The following is a 24798-nucleotide window of genomic DNA, read 5'->3' on the forward strand; positions in this document are numbered from 1 at the left end:
GGATTTCTTCTAAAATGGCCGATTTTGACGTTTCTCAGAAATATGACGTCATCGTTCGAAGTTTTAAAAATTTAAAATACCAGAATATTCTAGCCTTCCCGATTCGTTCAATCGTGCGAATAACACCGTTAATCCTCCAAAACTGCAAATTCTGAAGGTTAGCTGCTAATAATCCGAAATTGCATTTTCGTCCATTCAATTTCACATTCTGAGATTCAGGGCGCGGCCGGCCCCAGCACAGAAATATTTTTTGAGCAAGCTAGCTTTGTAAGAACGTAAGCATAAGCACAGGAACCCAGAGCAGGCCGCTTTTCAAAACAGAGAATCTCCCTGGCAATACAGATTGCGAACGCTACTTGCATTCTCGGAACAATAAATGACAAAATAACTTTCGACAAAAATTTTTATTTGGAACAATTGTATATTATATTTTCTCGTGTCGAGTTGCGTGTTCTTATTGGAGAAACGTAACCCGTATCGATTTTATTTATAAGGACATCAACACTTGTCATCTTCTTTTATCATTATCACCTCCATATCTAGAAAATTCCAAGGATTTTGACTGGAATACGTGAAGAAGGGACTCCTGACTGTAACCTCGGTTACTATGATACTTTTGACCTTCTGATCAAGTTGTTTATTTTGTCGCCGTGTTGTAGATGACAATGTTTTTTGTTTTGTTTTCTCAAACATGAAGTTGAGACAGCTGAATTTGGGTCGCGTGAACTACAGGGCAGGTTTAGAACTACAGTACCAAGTTAAGAAATCGGTTCTCGAAGCTCGAGGAACGCCCGAATCACACAGCCCAAGTGAATGCCTAATTACTTGCCAGCACGACCCACCTGTCTACACAATTGGGAAGAGATCCTCGTTTTACTCTAAGAGCGAGGAAATGAGGCTGCGGAAGTTGGGAGCTCAATTTTTCAAAACAGATCGCGGAGGTCTAATTACCTTTCACGGTCCCGGGCAGCTGGTAGCATACCCTATTATTGATATTAAGGTAATGAGATTGCATTTGGAGTAGCAGGGTTACTTGTTTCTGCTCCAATGCAACTGTCTTCAAAATTGTGGTTGAGAAATACTCGGGATACGCTTTGATATTTTGGGGATATGGAGACACTTAGAAACAAATTACAACGAACTTTCGAACAGCTAAACTCATCTTGGTTAAAGGAGTAATCCTGGGCCCACAGGGTGAATCCATAATACATACATACATAAAGTTGAAAGCATCGATGAGACTTGCCTATCTTTAACCATTAATTACTTTTGCAGAAGAGAGGAATAACAGTGAAGGAGTATGTGAACAGACTGGAGCAGTTAGTGATGCGAGTGTGCGACAGATTCGGACTGCATGACACTTATCTCCTCAATGAGTCTAAATACACAGGCGTTTGGCTCAAAGGGCGCACCAAAGGAGGTGGAATTGAAAAAGGCGTGCAGACGCAGAGGAAGATATGCGCATTGGGTGAGCTCATTTAGCTAGCTGAAGCTCTAGTTTTATCTGCAATGGTCCCTTGATAAGACCACCCACGTGTGTGTGTCTAGAGAGGAAGTTGATGGAAGGGGAGTGAAATTGTTTAAGACTGTTAGCCTTGGAACAAGGTCACACTGCTACAGGTATCCTTACAACAAAGGACGTTGTGACCTTGTTTTCTGTTCGAAACTACTCTCCTGTGAATTTTCATTTCATTTGGTCTTGTAAAGTTTAAGAGCAATGAAAGTAGTAAAGACTCTTATGTATGTCTTGGTGATTTTTTTGATCTTTTTTCTTCGGGAAAAAGGAAGCCCAACTCCGCTATTGAGCAGCGAAAGTGTAAAAGTCACAAAAAACGTGATTTATTTCTAGTTTCGAAAGTGGATTTTAATGTTCAGGTTTTCCAGCGAAATAATTTTTTTCTGTTGATCTAGTTGTCTCAAATTGGTTTAAATTCATTAAAAATTGACGTTTTTTCAAACAAGTTTTTTTGTTTCCTTGCTTACGCTTGCAGACGCAGAGGAAGATATGCGGATTGGGTGAGCTTATTTAGCTAGCTGAAGCTCTAGTTTTATCTGCATTGGTCCCTTGATAAGACCACCCACGTGTCTGTGTCTATATAGGAAGTTGATGGAAGGGGAGTGAAATTGCTTAAGACTGTTAGCCTTGGAACAAGGTCACACTGCTACAGGTATCCTTACAACAAAGGACGTTGTGACCTTGTTTTGAGTTCGAAACTACTCTCCTGTGAACTTTCATTTTATTTGGTCTTGTAAAGTTTAGGAGCAATGAACGTAGTAAAGACTCTTATATATGTCTTGGTGATTTTTTTGATCTTTTTTCTTCGGGAAAAAGGAAGGCAAACTCCGCTATTGAACAGTGAAAGTGTAAAAGTCACAAAAAACGTGATTTATTTCTAGTTTCGAAAGTGGATTTTAATGTTCAGGTTTTCCAGCGAAATAATTTTTTTCTGTTGATCTAGTTGTCTCAAATTGGTTTAAATTCATTAAAAATAGACGTTTTTTCAAACAAATTTTTTTGTTTCCTTGCTTACGCTTGCAGACGCGGAGGAAGATATGCGGATTGGGTGAGCTTATTTAGCTAGCTGAAGCTCTAGTTTTATCTGCATTGGTCCCTTGATAAGACCACCCACGTGTCTGTGTCTATATAGGAAGTTGATGGAAGGGGAGTGAAATTGTTTAAGACTGTTAGCCTTGGAACAAGGTCACACTGCTACAGGTATCCTTACAACAAAGGACGTTGTGACCTTGTTTTCTGTTCGAAACTACTCTCCTGTGAATTTTCACTTCATTTCATTTGGTTTTGTAAAGTTTAAGAGCAATGAACGTAGTAAAGACTCTTATATATGTCTTGGTGATTTTTTTGATCTTTTTTCTTCGGGAAAAAGGAAGGCAAACTCCGCTATTGAACAGTGAAAGTGTAAAAGTCACAAAAAACGTGATTGATTTCTAGTTTCGAAATTGGATTTTAATGTTCAGGTTTTCCAGTGAAATAATTTTTTTTCTGTTGATCTAGTTGTCTCAAATTGGGTTAAATCCATTAAAAATTGAAGTTTTTTCAAAGAAGTTGTTTTTTGTTTCCTTGCTTACGCTTGCGATCAGCAAGCGTTATAAAATTGGAATATCGACTTCTTTCAGGTTAACAACTTGTGTAACAGAATCACTTGTATCTTGGTTCATAATGATCTCACTCTTCTATGCGTTCCCGGCCAACTTAGCCTCGAGGTAACGAATATATATGCCTAGGATGGCCAACTATTGTCAGGTGTGTTTTTTTCGCTTAGTTGTGACATCTTGGAATCGTTTTTATTCGTTTTGCGCGTTTTTCTTCAATGCTGCTCTTTTTAGTGTTTGATTTACTCCTAGAATTTGTAATTTCTATTACCTTGACTTCGTATTTTCTATGATTTTTTTGTTTCGATAAAAAAATTACTCGGCCCGAATTATTTTGGCCTATTTTTTTGTCGGTTTATTGACCTTATTTTGGGGTCGTTTAGAGAGAAACACAATTTTAACACTCTCTTCTGCACGTTTCAAGTTGGCTGTATTTCATTATGGAAAAAAATTTCCAAATTTGTTGGAAAAAACATAGTTTTTCTCAGAAACTTCCACTGATTTTCAAAAAAGAGGTATCAATTGAAAGACCGCCTACTCCTCTGTGTGCCTGTATACTCCGCTGGTGTCTCTTTCACACCTTTTACTCCCGGAGTCTCTTTCACCCCTCTGTCTACAGTCTCCGAAAAAATCCGGGGGAATATTTGACCCATATTTTTTTTTTTTTTCGCTTTCTCGGAAACTAACCTCTCAAACCTGATATTGTGCGTTCAATCGAGATAGCGGGTCGTGGGGAAACTCCCTTGCATTAGCGGCCACTCACAGAGAATTTTTTCGCAAAAGTTATCGCCCCCGGAAAAGTCAACTTTTTGATTTTTGACCGTTTTTCAAACTTTTTGAATAATCTCAAAAACTACCCTGCCATATCTGAAATTTCGAGTTCAATTCAAAGAACGGGTTGTGGAAAGCTCGGTTGCTTATGCAACTCTTTCCAAATTTTTCTGACGCCCAAAGTTATGGCCCCCAGAAAAGTCAAATTTTTGACCTTTTTTTTTTGAAGTTTTTAATTTTTCTCAAGAACTACCCTCTCAGATCTAAGATTTTAGGTTCAATCGAAATTACAGATTTGATTAAATTCCTTGTGCATAAGCAGCTATGCCCTATTGTTTCAAATCAAATCATCAATTTTAAATTGTAACAACTAGTTGCGATAGTTGTTGCTGCAGAAGCTTCTACTCCCTTGTTTTTTGTATGAGAAATGTTATCTCCTTGGGAAAATTGATTATCTCAAAACTTTCACTCTTCTCATTTTACCCATTTTGTGCAAAGTACATTTTTTAATCACATTTCTTGTGCCGCATCAGCATAGCAAATTCATTCAATATCAAACACGTACCTCCAGCTTTAGGTGGGCCCCTTGTTTTTTATCGAGACATACGAAAATTATGGTTCACTTATTTTTTTAACATTTAAGTTTTTTTTTCGGCTTGTTTTATGTCTGTATTGTATCGCGGTGCAAAGCTCCGCTTCGCATCTGTATTTCGTTTTTCTTTTATATATAATATCACTTTTGCAGCTATTTGATTGCTACGGTTTTTTTTACTTAAATGAAATTTAAACTTATTGCAAGTCGCTCACCAACTTAAATTGGAACTGACATCAATTATAATATCAATCTCGCTATTTTTGTTGGATTCATTTGCAATTGATTGCTATATTTTAGCCGCAAATAACTCTCAATGTAGTTGTCGAAAACCAAATGAAGAGCATAGATTTTCAACAGAAACAATATAAAATCTCTTCCAAAGCTAAAAAAAAACTACTTCGCAAAATCAAATAACACAAAATTGACGACCATTTCATCCCGAACTGCAAAAGCAATGTCGTTAGTAGTTAACCGCTGGTAGGATTAACTATGTGAAATACTTCAAAAGATTCTTCATAAAAATAAAGCGCCGCACTACCCTGGCGTCATTGCCTGGGAGTGAATCCTCAAACCTGATAAAGAAACTCAACGTCAAAAGGAAAATAGATCCAAATCTAAACCAAGCTTAAAAACTTAAATAAAAATTTAATAATACCACTGCAAAATGGTCGGTGCATTCACGAAACAAAAATGTACAAGGAAAGCAAGTTCTCGGATTTATAGAAGCATCTTAAATCTATATCAAAGGCAAAATGCTTTCCATCGGAAAAATACCTTCAGCCAGAAAAACCTATCTGGGAAAAGCTGAGCTATTTAATCACTGCTTTCAATCCGTCTTCTCGGAAATCGACTACGAATCCCGAATGAACCCTACCATTCGGAGCGAAAGTTTGAATGCATTAACTTTCTCGAATGAAATACAAACTGCAATCCCTAATATGAGTATAAACACGGTTAAAGGTGTCGACAATATCAGCAATGCTTTCCTCAAAAATCTAGCCGAATCGATACCAAAGTCTCTGCACATGGTTTTCAACCTAATCGCCAAAAAAGCAGCTTTTCCACTTAAATGGAAAATAAGTGTTATAGTGCTGATAAGTGATGTGGAATTGCTTTGAAGACCGATGGCAAACGGTCAGAATCAATGAAAACATCATGTGCACTATCTGTGTTAAGCAGAAAACCACAGAGATCGCTTAGGGCTCCTTTTTTCCAGGTGTACATAAACGACTGACTCGACAGCATCATCTCACCTAACTTTGGCTGTACGGGTGATTTCAAAAAAATTGACAACAAACCCAATACAATCAATATTGACGTGACAAGAATATATAGACGGTGCACCAACAATTTCATGTCAATGAATTCAACGAAAATTGAATTTTTTGCCTTCAAAGGCCCCCGAAGTGTGTCACTTTCCAAATACACATTCGCAAGAGCTGAAGTAATTAAACACTTAGAAGTTCCAGTGTCTGAATACTTCGTGGACAGCTCATGTAAAGAAGAGAGCCGAAAAAGCCGTCAAATACCCTTTGCACTGTTAAACGAATTGTAGCCAGGACCGTCTTTGTCATCCGGAAGAATGCATACAGCTGCTACGTGGCACATATCATCAGCTACGGTTCAGATTTATGGATGCCAAATCATTGAGGTGTGCAAAGAAAAGCTTTAACCTGGATATTTGCATCCAAATACCAAGAGAAGCTTCTAGAAATTGCTATTTTATTTTTCTTATACCAGAAACTGCACCTGATTCTCATTCAGCAAAGTTATCAACGGTAAAATTTTCGTCAATTGGACTGATTACGTCTCAATCTCTGAACTTGGAGAAACACGAAATCAATGAGCCTGCTACTGTACAGTTACTCCCACGAGACTGAAAAAAAAATGTGATTCCGATTTGATCTGTGCATGCCATTGGTCCAACGTTTTCAACGACTACTTTAGAGAAGATATCCTATACGATCAACACCGGAAAACAAAACTTCTTCAAGTATACAAAGCTTTCTTTCGAAAGAGATGCAATGAAACGAGAAAACTGAACTATTAAAAAATTCTTAGAACATGTCATTAAAAGGGTTCTTACCAAACCCCTGGATTAGTGCCCTAAATCTTTTCGTATTAAATTATATTATTATATAAAAGCCACGCCCGTTCTCATGTCAATAAATTGAATGAATAGTAGCAATCAGTTCATTCTCAGTTGTCTTTATCGGCTCACCAGCTGTATTCAGATAATCGCGACTCCGCCTGATTAAGTTGAGACCTTCATGGGATCAACCGTTCAATCTAGAGGAGAATCAGTTAAGAGGGAGATGGACAGATTTTTCAGATATTAATTTTGAGCCCAGCCCAAATTGATTCATTTAACGCATGTTTTGAGAAAGTTAAAATTAGGGCATAAACGGTTAAATTAGGGCATTAACAGTGTGTAATTGCCATCTTACGTCAGAAATTTACGGTGATATCCTACATATAGTTATTTTATAAAAATTGCAGTCTGCACAAAAATAACCTATTTAGTTTTTTCGGATATTTTTCTTCAGACTAATTCTTTTTCAATTATCAGTGTTTGTATGTCTGTCTGTTTCTAGGTGTGAATGTATCTGATGGAGTGACCACTCATGGCCTGGCTCTCAATGTGAACACTGACCTCAACTGGTTCTCACATGTAGTGCCCTGTGGATTAGAAGACTGTGACGTCACCTCCATCTCACAGGTCAATGTCAAAGCTCAAAAAATTGCCACAAAACACTATTTGTTTTTGAAAAAGTAGGGAGTGAGAAAAATTGGGAAGGGCACTTCTTTTGCGCCTGAAATAGCCCCCACTTACAGCATTCGAACCGAGTTAAAGGTAAAAATTCTTTCGCTCTCTGTCTGATAATTTTTGATCGAATCCCTAACTAATCACAAAACCATGCAAACATCGAGTTTAGCATACCTGAAGCCGTTCAATTTTCAACAATTGTAGGCGCACAATTTGAAAGTATTCGCTGATTTCTTGTCGCAGATTTAATTTTTCGTAATGGTTTTGATTCAAAAGGATATTTGCAGATTGATATATTGGAATAAGTGTCCGAATTTTTAAACTATATTAATTTTTTTGTTACAGGAGTTGAATGAAACCTCACTGGTTGTAGCAGATGCACTGCCCATCTTCATCGAAGAATTCGTGAAATCGTTCAAGGTGTCACAGTTCACAACATGAACACCCTGTGAATCCTAAAAAGAATCACCGCCGAGAGAAAAGAATAAACTACATCGAAATGGACTTGAGTAAAACTCAAAAGAACTAGCTGATTGTATTTATATATACCCATATTCGATGTTTTTATCTGCAATTTATTATCCTTTCAATCAGCAAGTGTAATACAATTGGGTACTAGACCCCACTAGAAGCTTTTTTTCAGCAGGATTGAGTGTGATGCATCCGACGGCTCGACCAGCTTGTTTTATGCTATTTTTCTGGATTTTGAGGCCGCTTGCATCAAGTACATTCTTTTCAGAAGAATCAAGGTCTCAATTATTTTGCTAGTAGCAATGGAAAGTTGCGATTTTTACACTTGTGAAGCTAGTGTATTAGTACGAACCTTCTCTTTTTCCAACCTAATTCGCAAATATTGGTGCGGCAGCCCAATAATGGTGAGGCACCTTAACAGCTTTTTGATAGCATGTGCTTTGACATTTTGAGGCCGCCACTTTGACTTTAAAGGTGGTTTGATAATTTAAAACAGATTATTAAACAAGAACCATCCTTGAGGTATCATTTGTGGTTGAAAACTGATTATTCATTTAAATGATAGCTTTCAATATTAGATATCAAAAGCGGTCTAATTCTTGCAAAACTAAAAACTGAACAATTGATTTAATGACGAAAAGTTGAAACAACTGAATCACTTTACAATTTGCAAAATCCAATAAAGATGGCCGTTAACTGTGCAATCAGCACTGAATATCCCGACCATTGTCTTAAAAAGTACCAAAAAATACATATTTTTTAAATTTGGTGACGTTTTTTCCTGTGTAGCGTGATGAAAGAATAGCAAAGGAAAATTGGCGATTTTTACACTTGCGAAGCTAGTGTATCAGTATGAATCTTCTCTTTTTCCAACCTAAGTCGCAAATATTGGTGCGGCAGCCCAATAATGGTGAGGCACCTTAACAACTTTTTGATAGCTTGTGCTTTGACATTCGAATAGTAATAAATTAACACAGTTGATGCATTTTTAATTGATCAAATGAACCGATAAAAATTTTCGTTTGAAACAACATCACAATAATTACACTTGTGAAGAAAAGTGTTATAGCACGAACTTTCTTTTTATATCTCTTTTATCTGGCAATTTTTCATCGCAAATAATGTTTCGACTTTAAGCAAAAATACTTGCTTTATCGATATGGCATGACAGCTTATTTGTTTCACCTCAACGACTTTTTGATTGCATGAGCTTTGACATTCAATTATTAACAAGTTATCACAGTTGTTTCTTTGTTAATTCATCAAACAAACCAAAAAAGCGATTTAATTCAAACAACATAACAGTAATAAAATCTCGATTTCGGAAACTTTCTAACTCAATATGTTTCGCAATTTTTTGAAATGAAAATTTAATGCATTATGTGGTTTTATAATTTGCAATTTACTACATGCAAAATCAACCTTTTTGTTATTAGTGCTACTTTTGCTGCATCGAAATGACAATTGATAAGCATGTGTAGCTGCGTTATTGGTGACTAGTTTTCGCGAATTTTAAGCATCCGTGGCTGAATGGTTAGTGCGTGAGACTCAAATTTGCTAGGTCGGAAGATTTTTGCTAATTCGAGTTTTCGCTTAGCATCTAGTTTTTAAATTTTCGAGGCGTATTTCTACTTTTTCCTATATGTCACTTGATAGAGTTGATTTTTGGTCGTGTTCTTGCAATGCTTCGCATGTGTAAAAACTCGATTTCAGAAACTTGAATTTGTACATAATGTTGCTTTATGCATTGAAGTTTGTTACATGCACAGTTAGTGTGGATGCCTTCAGCTTGTTTTATTACAAAATATTAATTGCAAAATTGAGTCTGTATTTGGTGCTGAATCGCATTGCCAATTTTTTTTTAGCATATGTAGCTGCTTTATTTGTGACTATTGTTCTCAGTTGTTAAGCTTGGATGGCTAAGGGGATAGTGCGTGAGACTAAAATTCTCTTGAATGCAGTAGGTGGCAGATTTGAATCTTACACGTAGCCGAGTTTTTGCTAAATCGAGGTTTAATTCCACTTTTATTCATCAACTTGATAGAGCTGATTTTTGGTCGTGATCTCGCAAGTGTTTGCCAAGCGCAGTTTCGCCTCTGTGTACAGAGTCGATAAACGTAGTGAAGACTTTTAACGATTTTGGAGATTTTTTATAATCGACTTCTAATGAAGAAAGTATTAGGTTTCCCAGCTGAATCAAAGTTTTATCGATTGATCTATTTTTGTCAAACTGATAAGAATTTATCAAAAAATCTTTCATTTAGATGATGAGTGTACTCGCGGTACTGACAATTGCCATTTGAATGCAGACTACCAATTAGGTGGGATCGTTCACGTGTGCTTGTAAATTTAGATACGAACCAGATTCAAGTGATGCAACTATCTGCATTGGTAAGTAACATTAAGTTAATATCTGCTCGTTTAATTATTTAGAAGTATATCAGTCAGTTTGATAAATAAGTTTTGCCTTGATACTTATTGAATAGCTGCTTTTTCAGATTGTTTTCAAGCTTCTTTTGTAATTCAAATCTTGTTAAACTTGGTAGTGTTTGCTTTTTGTTGAATTTTTAATTTTTGGTTAATGATTTTAAATGATATTATTTTGCAAGTTTCGATTAAGCCTGTTGCCAATTAGGTTTTTTAAAATTCTTCACACTTGCAAAGTGAGTGTATTTGTGCAAACAATTTATTTTTGCCTAAGTTTCAAATATTTGTGCCACTTTTGGGGAAGCGCTACAGTGTTTTCGTAGCATGTGCTTTGACAATCGAATAGTAAAAAGTTGATGACCACAGTTGATGCATTTTGTTTCATCAAATGAACCAGAAAAAAAATGATTTGTTTGAAACTACAATGAAAAGTCAATTTCAGAAATGTTCTAGCTTAAAATATCTCAGTTTTTTGAAATGCATAATTTATATTAAAAATGGCTTTATGATTGGCGATTTGTTAGATGCAAAGTTAGTGTTGATACCTTCAGTTTGTTATACTCCAATTTATTACTTGCAAAATTGAGAGTATTTATGTTTCGTGCCATTTTTGTTGCAATGCTTTGGCAGTTAGTTAGCATATGTAGCTGCTTCATTTAAGACTAGTGTTTACCAGTTGTTAAGTATTCGTGGGCAAGAGGGCTGGGCGTGAGACTCACAATCTCTCGATTCCAGTTGGTCGCAGATTCGAATCCTACACGTAGCCGAGTTTTTGCTAATTCGAAGCTTGTTTCTACTTTTTTTTTCAATTGATAGAGCTGCTTTTTGATCGTGTTCTTGCAAATGTTTGCGAACCGCAGCTTAGTCTCTGCGTTGATTCAAAGTTAAGCATACTTTCGTAACCAGATTTGTTTTCCTGCTTATTTTGTTATATTTTCGAATGCTTTTCAGCTTCTTAGTTGTCGGCTTTATTGCAGTCGGCTAGTTTTGCCTCAATTTTTTAAATCGATTTTAATGTCTGGTTTTCCTTTCGAAATTAGTTCACCTTAAGCTATCTACTTTAAAAAACTTAAAATACCGACGCTATCGACCCAATAAAAAACTAACCTAAATATATTTCGATAAATTATTTGGTTGTTTTATTCTTTCCACAAAAGTAACTTTGTTCGAAAATTACTGCATACGTTTTGGTTGATATTTTTTATTGCTCATTTTGTTTAATGAACGTCACAACGCTTAATAGTAGCAAATGATTTTGAAACACACTCACTATAGTTTAGGAATCTGGACAAGCTTTTTCGGAAAATTTTCGGCTTACAAAAATTAGTTTATTGTATCTCTAATTATTGTCGACCTACCTGATTTTGGTCTGAAAATTTTTTAATCTCCAAAGTTGCTTCCGTTGTTGAATAACAGTTTTACGCGCATCTTCGGAAACAATTTGAAGGAATACTTGAGATTTTTCTTGTTTTCGAATCAACGTTAGTTAACCCAATTTTTTTGGCTTTCTTAACGCGCAAAAAACTTTCTCATTACAACTGTTGCTGGCAATTTCACTGGGACGCTTTTCCTCCAAATTGACCGTGGTAAAAAATGGAAATTTTTTTAAAATATTTGTTTATTCGTTATATTTTCAACTTGGTGTCTTCAAAAAATGAGGTGATAAATTTTCAGCTTGAAAAATTTTTTAAAACTGAAAAGTCAATCCAACGGAACTACTGGGTTTGAAATTTTGTATTTTGAAACAACAATGAAATGGCCGATAGCATACAACTGCATTTTTTATTTAACAACTTCCTTGGCAAAATTTCTAAATTCATAAATGAGATTCTTGTTGAGCTTAGTTCTTTCTTTTAATTAGCCTGTACTGATATCTTATGATCAATGGATTAATCTAGCGTAATTAATTTGAAAACATAAGGTTTTTTTCTTGGTTCAAAAGTTAGTTAAGAAATAAATAAGATAAAAAAAACGTCCAAATCAAGACCTCAAACAATTTGAGAAATAGTATTAGGATGTATACCACATCTGCAATTGCTGACAATTACCTGATTCGCCTCACCATAAATTGACAATTTCAATTTAAAAAAACGTCATATCTAGCAAAGGAACTGCGTTGAGCAGTTTTATTGGTTCCAGGTATAAACTTCCTGAAAGTACGCAACCCCGGAGAGTACCCTGACAATGCCTCATTATAGCAAAGTGAACTTCAAATTTTAGAGTACTCTCCGAGAGTATCCTGATAAATACCTCTGAGTCTACCGTGAAACCACACAATTTTTAAAATCAAGTTCTGAATTTTTGAAAAAACAGAGTCTCAGAATCTAAAATGATTCCAGCAGTCACAGGGGTACTGTTATTCAAAATTGGCGCGTATTTTGATCTTGGTAAAATAAACACTGAACTCAAACTGGAAAATATAAGAAACGATTTTTAACTACTGCGATGTACGTTACAGCTTAAATGTGAAAAAAAAACTGTTTTGTTAAACATCCTAAAATAATGCACTGAATTCAGATTTTTGAGGTTATTGAACACAGATAATGCGTTTTTAAGATAATTGTAAATGCTTAATTACTCCAATTTACTCCAAATTTTAATTTTTATTATAAGAATGTGAGCCAATTTTTACATTAAATATGGCAGTAATGATGATTGCAAAGTTTGGATTTTCAAAACCTAATGAACAAATTTCTTCTAAGTATTACTCAAGAAATTCCTCATACTGATCAGTACAGAACGAAATCTCCGCAAGCCTGGTATTTTGACTTAAAAACTGATCAACCGTCATTATAAGCAACTTCTAAGGTTCGATTTTTTTTTCAACCTAATTCATACATTTTAGCAGGGCCGCAAATGAATTTTTCAGGTGTGACATCCGGAGACTTCTCATGGAATTCCCACAAGAAGAACTGAAAAATTAGGCGATAACCAGACCAAACAATCCAATCACAGGAAGCACTGGGTTTGAGTGCTAAATTGTGCAAGTGCTAAATTGATCAGGTTAAAACGCGTACATAATTAATGGGCTTTTACTAGAGAGAGATGGTATGTTAGAAAGGTTACTTAAAACAGTTTCAAAAACGGAAACTTTTTGCTGCATCTCTTAAGCTCCCTTTTGCCCTTCAATTTTATGTGTATGGGTTGAGAACCGCCGCTTTGACTTTAAAGAATGTTTGATTATTTAAAACAGAGATTGTTAAACAAGAACAATCCTTGAGGTATCATTTATGGTTGAACACTGATTATTCATTTAAATGATAGCTTTCAATATTAGATATCAAAAGCGGTCTAATTCTTGCAAAACTAAAAACTGAACAATTGATTTAATGAAGAAAAGTTAAAGCAACTGAATCAATTTACAATTTGCAAAATCCAATAAAGATAGCCGTTAACTGTGCAATCAGCACTGAATATCCCGACCATAGTCTTAAAATGTACTATAAATACATATTTTTAAATTTAGTGACGTTTTTTCTGTGAGGTGTGATGAAAGATCTGAACCAAAAAACAATCAAAACCGACAGTCATAAATTATAAAGGTTCAGAATTGTACGCTACAATAGTTTAATGGCCCAGTCGAGTGATTAGTAGCCTAAACTGAACGAATAAGGACAATCAAACTTTAAACAAAGTTCAAGTCTTAACTTAATTATCGATGCTTTCAAAAAAAAACGAATTTTAAGTCTTTATATTAATGTAGCAAATTACATTTATATCCGATGCATCCCACGGCTCGACCAGCTTGTTTTATCCTATTTCTCTCAACTTTGAGGCCGCTTGCATTAAGGACATTCTTTTTCAGAAGAATCAAGTTCTCAATTATTTTGCTAGTAGCAATGGAAAATTGGCAACTTTTACACTTGCGAAGCTAGTGTGTTAGTACGAATCTTCTCGTTTTCCAACCTAAGTCGCAAACATTGGTGCGGCAGCCCAATAATGGTGATGCACCTTAACAGCTTTTTGATAGCATGTGCTGTGACATTCGAGGGTAATAAATTAACACAATTGATGCATTTTTTAATTGATCAAATGAACCGATAAAAATTTTCGTTTGAAACAACCTCACAATAATTACACTAGTGAAGCAAAGTATTATAGCACAAACTTTTTTTTCAAAAGGAGTAGATTGTATTTATATCTCTTTTATCTGGCGATTTTTCATTGCAAATAATGTTTCAACTTAAAGCAAAAATATTTGCTGTTTCGAATTGGCATACAGATTATTTGTTTCACCTTAACGACTTTTTGATTGCAGTTGCTTTGACATTCGATTATTAACAAGTTAACACAGTTGATCCATTGTTAATTCATCAAGTGAACCGAAAAAAAGCTGGTTGTTTCAAATATTTTTACAATAATAAAATCTCGTTTTAGGAAACTTTCTAACTGTTGCCCACGTATTAAGATAGGCTATGTAAAAATTTAGGGACGCCCAAAAACGGAGAGATTGAATCTGAAACACTTTGATGTCATTAATCTCCAGAACCCCAAAAAAAAGCATGCAAGAAGTCGGTCCACTTGGAGTTAACAACTACACGAGATCTCGAAAAGCACCTGTTGCCCATGTATTAAGATAGGGTATAAAAAATTTCCATGTTCCCGCCAACACAGTAAACGGATTTCGATAATTACAAGGCCGACCTTCCTTATGGCCCTATTGAGAAACACAAAAAATCAAGAAGACCAGGAAGTATCAGATGTACAGCACTGACAAATGCCCTAAGTGAATAGTCCTCATCTCGGACTTCCGGAAGTCATTTCTCGGCCCCCACTGAAAGCAGGGAGCCAAAACTTTGGGATATGATATATATTGGCAAAATAAGTCGTATGTTAAATCTGACAGTTGGACCGGAAGTTATTAGCACTTAGGAAAAACTATCCCTTAGACAGAAATAGGAATTATAAGCCAAAGAAAAAGCTAGGCCATATTGATATTATGGCGGCGATAAACTTTAAAACCCAGTCCCGAAAAAGGACCCCCCAGTGATGCGAATCCCCCCGTTGTTAATGGCGCTCCCTCGGGAAAAGTGGTAAAAACCTTAGGAATGGGAAAACTTAGGAAGTTTTAATGGAACATGGATATGAATTGGTAGGTAAGATTCCCATGAAACTCTGAACACGAATGTAAAGATTGACCTCGGGTGACCCAGTGGTGACGTTTATTTGACGACCCAGTGGTGACGTTTAAACTTGCATTGATGACCTCAAGAGTAACACCGCAAAATGGCATATATCCCAGCCCCAACTCTTTGGAAATAAAAATTGTTCGACCAATTTATGTTTATGAAGAAATTTATCTAATGGGAGCTGAAGCAGAAGTTGAAAGGATAATAGGTTTTAAATTGTAACATTGACGTAGTGGAGCTAATTAAAGTGAACTCTGCAAACATTGGGTTCAGCTTAGCTTGGCGAAAGACCTATTAATAGAAACTCAACCTGACTAAAGAAAAGTAGTCCCAGAGGAAATGGGCGGTAAAAGGAGCATGGCATCATGAGTAGTTCCCTCAAAAAATTTGAATGGATGGATGTTTACTCAGCTCCCCAGAGGTGACTTTTTGACACGTTTTGACCCTCAGTTAACAAATTACATTCCCTTAAAAGCTAGAAGGTTGGGGTTGGAGTAGAGTCTAGCTGAGTATTTCAAATGCTTGGAATGAGCAAGTTACCCATGAAAAAGGTCTTCTTCTACCCCCGAGATGTCAGAACGTTAGCGGGATAACTAAACAAAAACCTTGGAAGTCTGGTTAATTGAACATAACTTGGTTTAGAGGCGAAATTGGACTTATTATTTGCACACCTTTTTTAAAATAAAATTCGACTTTAAGACTAGTGTCGTCAGGGGAAGAATTCCTTAAGGATCTTACTTAAGAGGTACTCAAGTAAATGTCAGGACTTTTAGGGACAAATATAACTCTAACTACAACTAAAACTCAAATAGAAAAACATATAGAGTAGCAAACAGCCTACCCTTACGCAGAACAATTGGCACTGAGTCAAAATATAGTTGGTTCTCAGTTAGTTAGAGAACAATCATTGTAGACGAAAAATTGCAAAGTTAGAAGATGGTCGGCTTTCATCAGAGTTGAGAATAGTGATTCTTGAAATAAACGAGATCAGTTGAACTACCTCAAAGGCATAGTGGTATGGATAGATACTTTTAAATTTAGCAGGTCGAACTGAGTAGTTGTGTAAAATTAGTGTGTTACTGATTAATTGGGATTCTCGAGAGAGAAAAAATCATTTAGTTAAATTAGCTGGAATTTAATTTACTATTAGGCCATTGTGCTGATACGTTCCGAACCCTTTACTTTGATTAGATTATCAGATTTATTTCTGGCCACTTAGAACCTTATGTAATTGAACTTATTTTATCTGAACCTAATTAAGATTGGAAATTGTTGCAATTGTATCGAGCGGACGAGACAGCCGTAAGAGCACTGCAAAAAGGGGCAAGTAACATAATTCAGTACATGTTAGTTGCCACTTAACCAGTTCAAGATTGTGGATAGTAGTGAACCTCCGTCGCCACGCTGAATTCACTATCCATGGGACCACTTTGCGGTGTCGTTAAGAGAAAGAGATAGCGGAGAACAAACCTAGAGAAGCAATCCCTTGAAATTTACTCGGCAAAATCATTTCTTCCAATTTTTTGTGGGCCAAGTGCAACGGGTTATGAATAACAAACCAATTTACAACATTTCTTGGCAGTTTGCCTTTACTTCAAGGCGAAACCCCCACCATGAATCAATGGTTTTCCCCGTCTCAACAGGACAAGATTACGAAAATTTATCACCCTGGAGAGTTTACTCGAAATTTGAATTAAATCCAGCTCTGGTTTTTCAATTATTTATTTAGCTAGTACTACAATTGATTTAATAAAAACAGTTCTGTTTAGAAATCAAGGACTGAGATGCGGCACTGACTCTGCCAAGTCACATTCTGAAATTTATTAAGCAACGCCAAAAAATGACAAAAAATGTCGGAGACATGATCAAGTCGAATCGAAGTATGAACTAGGTACTATATAAGCCAGCCGACAACATGTGACTGTTATGTAACAGTTTTGTAACAATTATGTAACAGTTGCGAACAGTGAGTTTGTTAGAAAAGTTGTGAGCAGATGGTTACAGGCTGTTTAAAGTGGAAAAAAGCATTTTTTGCAAAAACTACAATGAGATGGTGAAGGTAACGCGTGTACAGCTCTTAGACTCAACAAATTGCTGTTAAAGTCGAAATTTGTCTGAAGAAAAAAACCACTCGAGCACAGATATTCCGTTACCCCCGTTACTTATATTCTCAGTCATATGTTTCAACTGCAGAAAAAAAACAGCTGACGCGAACGAAATATTTAAGTTTTCAAGTGTTCTATAGAAAATAATGCAAAAGGATCGGTTCTTTAAATAGCATTTTAAAATTTTTTGCTCGGTTTTTGTTTCGGTTTCCAAAATAATAATGGAAGCTAAAACATAAACCGAGCAATTTTTTTAAGCTTTGAACGGTTGTGAGATATAAATGAGGCATTTTTAAAACTCTATCGGATAAGTTTGATTCATCGGATCCTGTTTGCTTGGCGCCATTTCAAAGTCAAATTTCAAGTCTCGTCCCCTGGAATATGTCAATTTTTATGTAACCTTGGGTTCTTAAATTCCCATGAAACCTTGTGATCATAAAATCGTTTCATTCATTGTGTGAAGACATATGTTAGAAACACATTTCTGTCCGACTCATGAAGTGAGACTGAAAAAGAAATTGAACTATGACAGACAGTGGGCCCGTTACATCAAATGAACAAAAGTCGTACATTTTGATCCGGAAAAATTTTATTTCCAAAAGTTGCAATAAATTTTTCAATAAAAGCTTTCAAAAACTACCTAAATTTAGTTATTTATTAAATTGCTCAAAAGTTTTGTATTTTTTAGGATAAAAACTAGGTATATATATATCACTGTCTAGGGGCAAAACTAAAATAGTAGTAAGCATTTTATTTCAAAAATGTTTTTTCATTCATTGTTTTTAATTTCTCTGGTTGCGTTACTTTTTCCTCACTATGTCTTCCTTTTTTTCTCACTAAACGTACACAGAATAGTTATTTTGACCCCGAAACTGTGACTGTCAATATTGCAAAACTAACAAGACTAACATGGGTTCAGTCTAAGACAGCAAAAGTTAGAACTTTTAAAAACAAATAGTTCAACAATTAAATTGATGCCCCCAGAAGACTAAAAGAGCTACGCTACGATCACAAAAAAAAATAGGTTTATAAACTGTTTAAACATTTACTTATTAGTAAATGAGATTCTAGTTTATTTTTCTACCAAGTTACGAGCAGGTAAAACAGAAAAATTGAACCAAATTGTAAGTTAGCCTCGCTTGTGTAGATTTTTTTGCCGGGCTGAATAGGAAAAGTTTCTTGGTGGTTCAATATGGGGCGGGCGGAGGGGTGGTGGCGATATTGACTCAATTGATAATACTGATCAAAATTATTACTTTCGTGGTTTTGAGCTTTTGAGGAAAAAAGAACAGCCCAAAAATTTTTATTTTCAAACAGATACTTGAATAAGGAAAAACTTTTTGAAAATGAAAAAAAAAAATTAGATTAAAAAACCATGAAAAAACAACAAGAAAACCTTTTGCAGTTTTCCACTGTTAAAGACTTCCAATGATCCGTAAAAAGCGCGTTTATAGCAGAAAAACTATTTCGATCTCAAATAAGCTCAGAGGCGCGTTTCTGTATTCAACTGCCCAAACGAAGATTGAACCAGAAGTAGTGCCAGACTTTAGCTCCTCTTTAAATCGTCTAAACACGCCAAAATTGAGACTTTTCTCAGAAGCAGAAAAAAAATTTGGTTCAATAATTTGGTTTTAAACGGCTCAAAATTTTCTTCAGACAAATTTCGACTTTTAAACTAGCCATTTTTGACAAAAATTTAAAATTATCATTCAAAAGGTATCGTTTTCCTGGGCTTAAATTCAAAAGATATTTTACTTTTGATCATTTTTCGTAAAGTTATGGAGTTTAAAAATTGCAATTCTGGCCAACTTGGGACAATTAACGCGCGATATGTTTCGAGCTATTAACGCGTAAGTGGAGATTTAATCCTTTTTAGAAATTGTTCCAAATTGGTTGAAGGAAGCTTAATTGCAATAATTGATTTGTTACTGGGAGCGAAATCTGTCTTCTTGTGTTTGATATGGCGTGTGGGGGGTTGATTTTCACAAAAATCTCGAATTAAAAAAAATCTATTACATTTAATCGTTTCATGTTATTACTGCTCCATAGACCGTAAAAGGCAGTCGGAACATTCAGGGCTTCGTCCTGATACGAACAGTCTTGTTGATTTTTTCCTTACTTTCTTTTTGGTGTTTACAGTTTCAAAATGAACTCAAAAGTAACAACAAAAATGGAGGCAATAAATTTTTTTGAAAGACTATGCATCTTAAGTTGTATAAGTCAGTCATACTTGTGTCTTCCTCATCGGCATTAGAATTATAAAACTGAGCCAAAATGTCAAGATATAAGTAAAAGCGTCCATCAATGTGTCCCATTGAGATCCGACAAGCTGTTGATGCACTTCAGAAACGCGACAAATAAACGGATTGGTCTTAAATTCAATGCTACAAATGGGATGTAATGTCGTTCAGATTTTTCCGCTCTTTCCATGGACAAAAAAATCACTGAAAACGCCGACTCGTGTAGAAGTGCCAAAATCTCTGAAGTTGAAAAGGAACGCCGTGAAATTTTTTGAGTGTACTTGCGATGTTACAAGCCCGTTTTTTGCAAAAACATGAACTGCGAGAGCCTGCTGAGTCAAATGTAGCGCTAGAGGACGGACCAATACAAGCCTTCGAAATTTTGACTGTGTTGTCTGATATTTTCTCTTGTTCAAATATTCGTATTCACACACCTTCGCGGTCAATCAGACCTGGCATATCTAAATGGTTGGACTTTGGATTAAACAGGTCATTGCTTCATATAATAACTCGACAGTTTTGATTTAGCTTCAATTTAATAATCGATTATGAATTACAATATCGAAGATAAAAATCCTACTCATGTGTATCGCGTGTCGGGGCCATCATCCAAACCAGTTAGAAGACAAACTCGCCAGTCGAAGAAGTCGACAACTCCTCCACAATATCTCGCTTCGGACGAATCTATGCTAATTCCTTCGGATATATCTGATACTAGCGACTGGGAATGGATAGCGGGCGGTTTCCCTTGTAGAGATGTGGCCAGAGAGCGTTTTATTTCGGACTCATGCAGAACACATATTCCAAATGAAATCAGCCTTAACTCTAGTTTACTCAAAAATAACATTAAATCTGAGGTTTTAGAGGACATCACTGTTCAAGACGGAGACCAATTTGGGGACCAAACTACTGAATGCCCAATAAGCATCATCCCTGCAAGTCGAATCTCTTTTTCTTGCGACCAGAGTGCTACAGCTCAGGCAGAAGAATTTGTAAACAGCAAGCTACGGGAGCTTCAAGTCATATCTAATCCAGCGGAAAAAGACACAATAACAGACTTCCCGGTCTATGAAATAGTCGACTCTGCAGACGATTCCATTCCAACTCCCGACTCTTCCAACAAACCTGGTAATGATCCTCCTACCATTCGACGCTCTAGTAGGAATATTGGACCACTAAAATTTTATGGTCAAAGGTACTTTATAGATGTTGTCGATTTTCTTCAAGAAACCTCTGGTTCTGCAGATAACCCAATCGTATTAGAAATCGAACACAACATCATTCATGAATCGAACGATACTAAAACTCCGGCGGAATTAGTGATAATCGACTCGGATTCACCATCTCCTCATCAAATTTCTACCTCTTTAATCGATGAATCTTTAAAAATGACAGTTGATAATTTTGGAGAGCACTCAGAACTCGATAGTGAACTTTTCAGTGCTGAACTCGAAAACTTTTTGATAGATTACAGAAATTGTAAATGATAACTTAGTACCGATTTCTATGTTAAGTACTTTTCATTTTCACTTCCCGTTGCTAAACCTCACCATCTCCATAATCTTAAAGTCGGAGTTCTTAGGTTGTGTAATCTTATCGTAAACATACTAATCCTTCGGATTTGATAAACAGTATTTTTTTTCATCTGTCTCCTCAAGATCTTTCAAACTGCAGTTATTCAAATTTTAGTGGCGTCATACATCACTACCAGTCAACTCACGGTGATAAATATTTCTCTGCTACATATTTGCTTTGTAAGTCATATCCGTCGGATACCGGATAACCCCATCCTTTAATTACTTACGCTTTACCTAGTGCCATTGTCAGTACATAGTTTAGTCATTCAGTCGCCTACAAACTTGTGTAATAAAATTTTTCTCTATTCCCCAAAAAGGGGGAAAAGACTCAGTTAATTTGCATTTACCTATTTGGCGTTAATCAGAATTTTTCCTGCTTAGAGGAAGGTTGTGATTCGTATTTTATCTTGCATCTATTGCAAACTTTACTTATCTTAATTAGATAACAGGTCACTCACATTTGACCTTCACTTGCCTTTCTCTCCGGCGGAGAGAATGATCTCTCACTTTTTTAATGTTTTAACTTTAGACTAATTCACTCTAATTCCTTTATTCTTTTTTATTAGTTTTAACTTGTAACATTTTATCACGGACCCTTTCCTTTAATTAGATTATCAGATTTATTTCTGGCGACTTAAAATCTTATGTAATTGGACTTATTTTTATCTGAACTGAATTAAGATTGGAATTTGTTGCAATTGTATTGAGCGGACGAGACAGCCGTAAGAGCACTGCAAAAGTGGCACGAACATAATTCAGTACAAGTTAGTTGCCACTTAACCAGTTCAAGGTTGTGGATAGTAGTGAGCCTCCGTCGCCCCGCTGAATTCACTATCCATGGCATCACTTTGCGGTGTCGTTAAAAGAAAGAGAGAGGGGAGAACAATCTAGAGAAGCAATCCCTTGAAGTTTACTCGGCACAATCATTTCTTCCAATTTTTTGTGCGCCAAGTGCAACGAGTGATGAATAACAAATCCAATTTACAACATTTCTTGGCGGTTTGCCTTTACTTCAAGGCGAAACCCCCACCATGAATCAATGGTTTTCCCCGTCCCAACAGGACAAGATTACGAAAACTTATTACCCTGGAGAGACTACTCGAAATTTGAATGAAATCCAGCTCTGGTTTTTCAATTATTTATTTAGCTAGTACTACAATTGATTTCACAAAAAAACTTCTCTGTTTAGAAATCAAGGACTGAGATGCGGCACTGACTCAGCCAAGTCACATTCTGAAATTTGTTAAGCAACGCCAAATAATGACAAAAAATGTCGGAGACATGATCAAGTCGAATCGAAGTATGAACTAGGTACTATAAAAGCCAGCCGACAATATGTGACTGTTATGTAACAGTTTTGTAACAATTATGTAACAGTTGCGAACAGTGAGGTTGTTAGAAAAGCTGTGAGAAGATGGTTACAGGCTGTTTAAAGTGGAAAAAAGCATTTTTGCAAAAACTTCAATGAGATGATGAAGGTAACGCGTGTACAGTTCTTAGACTCAACAAATTGCTAGTTAAAGTCGAAATTTGTCTGAGGAAAAAAACCACCCGAGCACAGATATTCCGTTACCCCCGTTACTTATATTCTCAGTCATATGTTTCAACTGCAGAAAAAAAACAGCTGACGCGAACGAAATATTTAAGTTTTCAAGTGTTCTATAGAAAATAATGCAAAAGGATCGGTTCTTTAAATAGCATTTTAAAATTTGTTGCTCGGTTTTTGTTTCGGTTTCCAAAATAATAATGGAAGCTAAAACATAAACCGAGCAATTTTTTTTAAGCTTTGAACGGTTGTGAGATATAAATGAGGCATTTTTAAAACTCTATCGGATAAGTTTGATTCATCGGATCCTGTTTGCTTGGCGCCATTTCAAAGTCAAATTTCAATTCTCGTCCCCTGGAATATGTCAATCTTTATGTAACCTTGGGTTCTTAAATTCCCATGAAACCTTGTGATCATAAAATCGTTTCATTCATTGTGTGAAGACATATGTTAGAAGCACATTTCTGTCCGACTCATGAAGTGAGACTGAAAAAGAAATTGAACTATGACAGACAGTGGGCCCGTTACATCAAATGAACAAAAGTCGTACATTTTGATCCGGAAAAATTTTATTTCCAAAAGTTGCAATAAATTTTTCAATAAAAGCTTTCAAAAACTACCTAAATTTAGTTATTTATTAAATTGCTCAAAAGTTTTGTATTTTTTAGGATAAAAACTAGGTATATATATATCACTGTCTAGGGGCAAAACTAAAATAGTAGTAAGCATTTTATTTCAAAAATGTTTTTTCATTCATTGTTTTTAATTTCTCTGGTTGCGTTACTTTTTCCTCACTATGTCTTCCTTTTTTTCTCACTAAACGTACACAGAATAGTTATTTTGACCCCGAAACTGTGACTGTCAATATTGCAAACCTAACAAGACTAACATGGGTTCAGTCTAAGACAGCAAAAGTTAGAACTTTTAAAAACAAATAGTTCAACAATTAAATTGATGCCCCCAGAAGACTAAAAGAGCTACGCTACGATCACAAAAAAAATAGGTTTATAAACTGTTTAAACATTTACTTATTAGTAAATGAGATTCTAGTTTATTTTTCTACCAAGTTACGAGCAGGTAAAACAGAAAAATTGAACCAAATTGTAAGTTAGCCTCGCTTGTGTAGATTTTTTTGCCGGGCTGAATAGGAAAAGTTTCTTGGTGGTTCAATATGGGGCGGGCGGAGGGGTGGTGGCGATATTGACTCAATTGATAATACTGATCAAAATTATTACTTTCGTGGTTTTGAGCTTTTGAGGAAAAAAGAACAGCCCAAAAATTTTTATTTTCAAACAGATACTTGAATAAGGAAAAACTTTTTGAAAATGAAAAAAAAAATTAGATTAAAAAACCATGAAAAAACAACAAGAAAACCTTTTGCAGTTTTCCACTGTTAAAGACTTCCAATGATCCGTAAAAAGCGCGTTTATAGCAGAAAAACTATTTCGATCTCAAATAAGCTCAGAGGCGCGTTTCTGTATTCAACTGCCCAAACGAAGATTGAACCAGAAGTAGTGCCAGACTTTAGCTCCTCTTTAAATCGTCTAAACACGCCAAAATTGAGACTTTTCTCAGAAGCAGAAAAAAAATTTGGTTCAATAATTTGGTTTTAAACGGCTTAAAATTTTCTTCAGACAAATTTCGACTTTTAAACTAGCCATTTTTGACGAAAATTTAAAATTATCATTCAAAAGGTATCGTTGTCCTGGGCTTAAATTCAAAAGATATTTTACTTTTGATCATTTATCGTAAAGTTATGGAGTTTAAAAATTGCAATTCTGGCCAACTTGGGACAATTAACGCGCGATATGTTTCGAGCTATTAACGCGTAAGTGGAGATTTAATCCTTTTTAGAAATTGTTCCAAATTGGTTGAAGGAAGCTTAATTGCGATAATTGATTTGTTACTGGGAGCGAAATCTGTCTTCTTGTGTTTGATATGGCGTGTGGGGGGTTGATTTTCACAAAAATCTCGAATTAAAAAAAATCTATTACATTTAATCGTTTCATGTTATTACTGCTCCATAGACCGTAAAAGGCAGTCGGAACATTCAGGGTGT

The 24798-nt window shown here is 35.6% G+C and overlaps 3 protein-coding genes across 3 annotated transcripts in view; 1 reads left to right on the forward strand and 2 right to left on the reverse strand.

The window, feature by feature from the left end:
• LOC134841434 (uncharacterized) overlaps positions 1 to 24798 on the reverse strand; it is a 325189-nt gene that overhangs the window by 169811 nt on the left and 130580 nt on the right. The gene's annotated exons all lie outside the window — the stretch shown is intronic.
• Positions 1 to 24798, reverse strand: part of LOC134841433 (uncharacterized) — a 189579-nt gene that overhangs the window by 34198 nt on the left and 130583 nt on the right. The gene's annotated exons all lie outside the window — the stretch shown is intronic.
• On the forward strand, positions 663 to 7852 carry LOC134842483 (octanoyl-[acyl-carrier-protein]:protein N-octanoyltransferase LIPT2, mitochondrial-like). The gene is made up of 4 exons (XM_063858845.1): positions 663 to 1000; positions 1276 to 1468; positions 7072 to 7196; positions 7590 to 7852. Exons 1-4 carry the CDS (start codon positions 692 to 694, stop codon positions 7683 to 7685), a joined length of 723 nt encoding a protein of 240 aa, XP_063714915.1. The 5' UTR covers positions 663 to 691; the 3' UTR covers positions 7686 to 7852.

This window comes from Symsagittifera roscoffensis, chromosome 3 (assembly GCF_963678635.1).
Source record: "Symsagittifera roscoffensis chromosome 3, txSymRosc1.1, whole genome shotgun sequence".
NCBI lineage: Eukaryota > Metazoa > Xenacoelomorpha > Acoela > Convolutidae > Symsagittifera > Symsagittifera roscoffensis.